Here is a 6,288-nt window from a genome sequence, read left to right on the forward strand (position 1 = left end):
ACCTTTCAATTTTTAAAGTATTTTTTTCCAAAAAGAATTAGCTATGCCAGCTATGGCAGGAAACCCAGCTACCAAAACACACCAGAAAAAAATGCAGACCCTTTCACTGTTAAAGGGATTTAAGGGGAATCAATGACTATTCATACCAACACTGAGGTTATAAATATGAACCCTCATTCTTGGAAAAAGCTAGGCTTGTTTGCACCAGAGTTCCCAGCACGGCATTGAGGGAAAGTGTTCACGGGTGTGTATGTGTCTGGGTAACATGTAATGACATTATTCTCACCAGGGTGACCCCTCATTGTCACCACGCTTTCTTCTCTCCAGCTCGTGAAATTGACATAAGCTTTACAAACATTCCAGGCATTTTTTTCTCAAGGCCGGATTTCTTTGGGGGCCTTTCATAGCGAAACCCACCAGTATGAGCAGCACCACCTAGTGATGGTGTAAATGCACACCATACATATGTTCTCAGGTTTATAATTAGTATCCCCTTAAAAAGACATTTGAATGAAACCAGCTTTCAATCCCTGGGTTGTGTATATAATTTTACTGAAATACATGTTTAAAACTACTTTTACATGTTTCATTGTTCAAATATAAAGTATGAGGTGTAGCTTAAAATCTGTGCAATTTGATATTAAATTGCAATATATGACTGCAGTTCAGAATTTGTGGACATTTCTCTTAATGGAGTGAATTTGCACTTTGGGAGCGCCCGGGCTCTTGTATCCCAGGCAGTCTGCAGAGACGCGTGATCTCCTCTTGATACCTGCAGGGAGAGGTAAAGCTAAATGTCACACTATTTAGGAAGTGAACAACGTATGACTTTCAAATCCAGTGACTTCCTCACCTGCCCAGGTGATTGTCAATACAGTCCTGCAACTCCCACACCTGCGCCTCTGCAACTGTTGCCCTGGTGAGGAGAAGTGAGCGCTCCTTTTCAAAGCCCACCTTTTTGAAGAAAGGAAATCAAATCACCTTCATCGAAGAAAATTGTTTACTCGCTTTTGAGTGAGGTTATAGAATGTTAGGTTTTTTAGGGATGTAAGTTGATAACCCAAAGTTTAAGTAACGAGAGAGTTTTGTTTACCAGTGTTGAGTCTGTGATCTCCCTCAGCTGTTTCTTTATGTCTGACCAGGATTCCTCGCATGCCGGCCTGATAAAGATACATTTTTTCAAAACGTTTTATGACACAATCCACAGCTGACCCCATTTGTCATTTGGTAAAATGCATAAATGACACTCACTCCTGACGGCTTAAATTCTGCACAGGCATTTTGAGGACAGCCACCTGCAATGGAAAAGTCTGGGTGTCTTGAATCACCATAAATACATAAATGTACATCAAACTTATGAGGCAATATAAATGAAGATTTGAAGTGTATAAACATAATCTTAGCAGCAATATGTTGCTCCTAAAAAGTGAACTGTTATGTTTATTATGCATATCTGAAGATTAAGCTTTCATTCAATTACATTCTCTAAAAAACATTTCCCATGGGAACACACATCTGAAAGAAACAGAGTCAAATAGCAGCCCCTCTGAAGCTCAGTAATTAACACAATATATCTTTAGAAATGTAAAAACAACAACTTCTGGCTTTACGGGAAGTCACACGCTTCAGGTGCAGATCATTCCAGTCACTGCTCTTCGATGCAAATTAGCAGATTTCGACAAAAGACAAATATTTTCTTTGAAAACACATTGAAATAAATATTTACTGCTGACACTGCTGCAACACTGCTGTCAGATTTAGTGGCAACCCATTCATCAGTCCAGCTCTGCAGCAGTAAAGCTTTTTGTTGTCATAGGACACAGACTTTGATGATTCATACGGGAAGAATGGACACAAAGAAGAATCCCCACAGATCAAAAACAGGCATACACCAGACAAAACAAAAGCAGATCAGCTCACTTCAAAGCAGCCATCTTTCTTTTGTGCTACCTGCTTCCTGGCCGCCTGCAGCTGACACTCCAGCCTTGCCTTGTCCTGGCGGAGGTGATGGAGCTCCTTCTCAGGTTCATCTCTGAGCTCAGTGGGCTCCAGGCTGAAGCTGGCCTCGGGGGGTCCGGGGTCAAGACCGCACTCCATCTGGGCTAAGATCTGGTCCCTCTGAACCCTAAAGATCACAGTGGATCGATGTGGCCAGTTACTCATTGTGGATTAGCTGGGAATTTGCTACTAATGTTTTGTTTTTTGGAAACAATCATTAATCTTTGCTTTAAAAAATATATAAAATTAAAAAAGAATCTTCCTCAGGCCCCTAAATTAGATAATTTGAATGATCACATTCTCATACTCTCACGTGTTTGCTACTGCAACATGTTATGAGGGGTCCCAAGTTCACATGGCTTTGTATAAAGGGGTCATAAGCAACCACTGTAGCACGTTTCAGCAACACGTTTATTGAATAGGTGTAAACACGGAAAAGCAAGACACAAAATGACACATACCCATGTCTAAACAAACAGCAAAGCACACAGGGAGGCTCACCTGTATGCAATAAGAAGAGCATGATGGGTCTTGGTAAACCTCTGAAGTCTCTTCCTATACGAGCGAGCAGCGTAGGCGAGCTGTTCCTCCCTGACTCTGTAGGAGGAACGGACATCCTGGAGCATGCTGTCCACATGTGCCCTCATCTTAGAAGTCTCTGAACGGCTTTTACCTTCTCCAAGTCCATCAATGTACTCCTAAACGAAAGACATGCAGATGGATGTTGTGTTAAGACTTTGTGCTGCATTACGGCGGTGATAGTGATAATTGCAGGTCAGCAGATAAAAATTGTCCAGTCATATAAATATTTTGTGGTCTATCTGGACAGTAAATTAAACTGGAAAAATAACACTGATGCTGTATTTAAAAAGGCTCTATCAAGACTTCTTCTTGAGAAAGCTTAGCTCCTTTTATATCAGCAGAAAGCTTCTTCATGTTTTTATCATGGGATCTAAGCTCGTGTCCTCTTCTATGCTGTGCTCTGCTGGGGGGGGGAGGCTGGCTCAGTGATTGGCCTTCCCCCAGACCCACTAGAGGTCACAATGGAAAAGAGATCAAGGGCTAAGTTAAAAACAACTGTTTCTTTTGAAGGCCATCCACTGTGTTTCTAATGGACTCAGAAGTTCATTACGTGAGAGATTCAGGAAGCCTCAGTGTTCTACTGGACGACTCAGAAGGTCCAGCAGCAGTTAGATTTGTTAATGAACACCTATAGTTTTTTTTATTGAGCATCTTTCTGATGTCGGTCATGTTTCATATGGCATTTTCTGATGTTGTTTGTTCCTTGTAATGTGTTTCTTGTCTGCTGTGCACTGTGGACTTTGTCTGTTGTTGTCTGTATGCATTTTGGTGACAAATGAGTTTTTAATAAAGTTTTCTAATCTAATCATACTTTGTAGACATGGTTGCGGAGCGCTGCAACTTACGGCTAAGTCCCGTAAATAGCACACCAGCCTTGCACGGTATTCCTCATTCAGCTCTTTGACTTGAAGCTGCAGCTTTGAGTTCTCTTCTTCCACCTCTTTCACTTGGCTCTGAGAGCACACCAGGGCCTTGGATAGAAATAAAAAACAACGTGATTTGACACATTTTCACCAAGGAAGCATTGATTCAGAGGTTGCAAAACAGGGATAATATCTACAATCATTGAAGGATGTTCTGTAAATCAGTATGGGATCTGTTAATACTCACCGCACTCTGCTCAGATAGTTCCTGCTGGCGATTATGGATGGCTCTCTTGTTCTCTTGATGCTCTTTACCCATTGCCACCCTGATAACCAAACACAGGCTCAGCAACAGGAGAGTAGCGACCAAAATTCACAGAGAACCACATCACAGGATCAATGTAAAGAGACCACATCACACACAGCAAATAAAGCCACGGTTTAGAACAAAAATCAAAGGAGGGACCACAGAGCAGATGTGTGTGGGATGAATACTGGGCCATACTTCCTGAGATGAGTTTGGCTGTTCGACGACTGGAAATGGAAAGATAATGATGTTTCATCATAATCAAGCTTGTGCATGAGTAAATGACAAACATTCGCTGGAGCTCACACTTTCTCCTCCAGTTTCTTCTGCTGCTCCTCGTAGCTGTTCTTCATTTTCTCCAGCATGTCTTTGATCTCATCTTGGTTTCCAAGTAGCTATGTGAGCATATGAACCAGTGGTAAGTTTACTGATGCCCATAAAACATATGTGTTGGCCACTGCTGCAAAGAATAAAATACTTACAGTTTTTTCCATAGTTTTTTGCTCTTTGTCCAAAGCTGCCAGATCCTCAAGCTGTACAATGTTATACAATTGGAATAAACATTTAGCATACAATATTATAAATAGAAACAGAAACAATGACAAGTAAAATGTTTCATATTCAATATTTAGTTCAACCCAAAATGAAAAGGTTTTTGAACTCAAAAGAAAACGTGTTTTAAAAATATGGTGTTTTCGTGCTTTCAAAAACCCATGTAGTTTATTGCACAATCAAGGCTTTTTCTGAGAATAACATGATACACAATATTGTAAATATTTGTCTTTCCTATCGAATAATACAGTAAATTATGTTGCAATGTAAATTGCATGAACTGTTTGAAGAAATGTGAGACATATGATCAAGAACATGCTTATGTTGGAGCAGAAACACAATTTTATTTTTGGGATAACTGAGATGGGACTAACATGATCTGTGTTTGGTTTAAAAAAAGAAAATTGATTCGTTTCAACAATGCCAAATTTAGATTTTGAACTTATAGACTGATTTGAACTTAACTCGGCAATCAAACTAGGAACTAAAAGTCCCTTTGGCACGTTCACATTTGCATTTCCTCTGCATCCGAAGAGCGTTGAAGACGAATTCCCACACAGTCTCACCTTGACTCTGTTGCGTGACATGCGGCTGATCAAGGCCCGCACCCTGTCCAGCTCGCCGTGCAGGCCCTGGGTGCTTGTCTTCACGCTCTGCTGCTGCTCCTCCAGCTGCCTTCGGAGGGCGTCCTGGGCCTGGGCCAGTGCCAGCAGCTCAGTACCCAGCTTTTCACTCTGGACCAGCTCCTCGTCGTGGGCCTCGGCCAGAGCTCGGTAGTTCTTCTTCAGTGTGGCATGCTCCTCTGTCAGGTCTTGGCCGCTCTTTTCTCCCATTTTCAGCAGAGCCTCAGCAGATTGGAGTTCCCTGAATACGTTGTCTCGTTTCATCTCAAGCTGTGTTAGAACACTGGCTTGGTTCAATATCTAAGGAAAGGGAAAGAAAAGGTAAGCCGTAAAACTCTATTTGAACCCGGAGAAAACGCTCCCCTAAACCTTTTTAGGCGTATTAAATCTTCTCATCCTAGCTTCACTGATGAAACAAAAGATGCATTTCACCCACTTTGTTTCCCCCACTATGACAGCAAACCCTCACCTTGTTTTTCAGCTCAAATGTCTCTTCTTCAAACTGCTCTCTCATCTTGTTGGTCTGGATTTTCTCCTCCACAAGCTCCTTAGAGAGCTGAAAGTTTAGACGGATGATTGACAGATACAGTGAACTTGTAGTTCATATGTGCTTCACATAGCTCATGGACTCTACCTTGAGTTTTCCCTCTTCACTCTGGACCAGCCTACAGGACAGATCTGTGTTGGAGCTGGCCAGGTGGCCCAGTCTGCTCTCCAGGTAGCCCACTTTGGTGAAAAGGCGTTCATGCTTTTCACGCAGCTGCAACTACAGTGAGGTGAACAGACACACCTTTCTACGATGACATGACAAGGGCGCATTATCCGCTTTCAACATTTGTCATTGTAGCCTGCGTTTAATCTGAAGTTCAAATAAAGTCAAGCGACCCACCTCTGAATTTGTGGCCTGTGTTCATCTCCACCATTAAGCGGGATTACCATAAACTAACGTTACCGAGCCCAAACTGGCATTTTCTTTCAGTAGTGATATAAAGACTAGGCAGTCATTTACTCACATTTTCTTCGGTCAGAGCTTGAAGTCGCTCCTCAAGGTCATTTGAAGGTTTGTGGGGGTCCTGTGTGTCCATCTGTATTCACTATCAACCGTTGCTTTAAGTAACGGACTGTATCCAGCAACAATGTTGCCATGGCTCCTCAACACAGAAGAAAACAAAATGTGTAGGCAGTCTTTTTGCATACTTTATTTTAATCAAGGAATAGCACCACACCTGTAAATGCTGTTGTATGACAAAACAACTAAACTGTATGGGAACTTCTCACAGCTACATTAACTTATTGCTTGTATGATTTTGCCATTTACTGTTTCAGCCTTGAAAACATGAAGTCAGCCAGTTTGAGCCAAGAC

The 6,288-nt window shown here is 41.8% G+C and overlaps 1 protein-coding gene across 1 annotated transcript; it reads right to left on the reverse strand.

Moving 5' to 3' along the window:
* Nucleotides 1-687: 687 nt before the first annotated feature.
* Nucleotides 688-6,010, reverse strand: ccdc78 (coiled-coil domain containing 78; the record flags this gene model as incomplete). The annotated part of the gene is made up of 14 exons (XM_079237728.1): nucleotides 688-772; nucleotides 854-954; nucleotides 1,094-1,160; nucleotides 1,252-1,295; nucleotides 1,951-2,125; nucleotides 2,500-2,696; nucleotides 3,426-3,551; nucleotides 3,691-3,769; nucleotides 4,057-4,145; nucleotides 4,233-4,283; nucleotides 4,869-5,225; nucleotides 5,395-5,481; nucleotides 5,560-5,691; nucleotides 5,939-6,010. 14 exons carry the CDS (start codon nucleotides 6,008-6,010, stop codon nucleotides 688-690), a joined length of 1,662 nt encoding a protein of 553 aa, XP_079093854.1.
* Between the last annotated feature and the right edge of the window lie 278 nt (nucleotides 6,011-6,288).

Source organism: Taurulus bubalis (assembly GCF_910589615.1).
Source record: "Taurulus bubalis genome assembly, chromosome: 2".
Classification (NCBI taxonomy): domain Eukaryota; kingdom Metazoa; phylum Chordata; class Actinopteri; order Perciformes; family Cottidae; genus Taurulus; species Taurulus bubalis.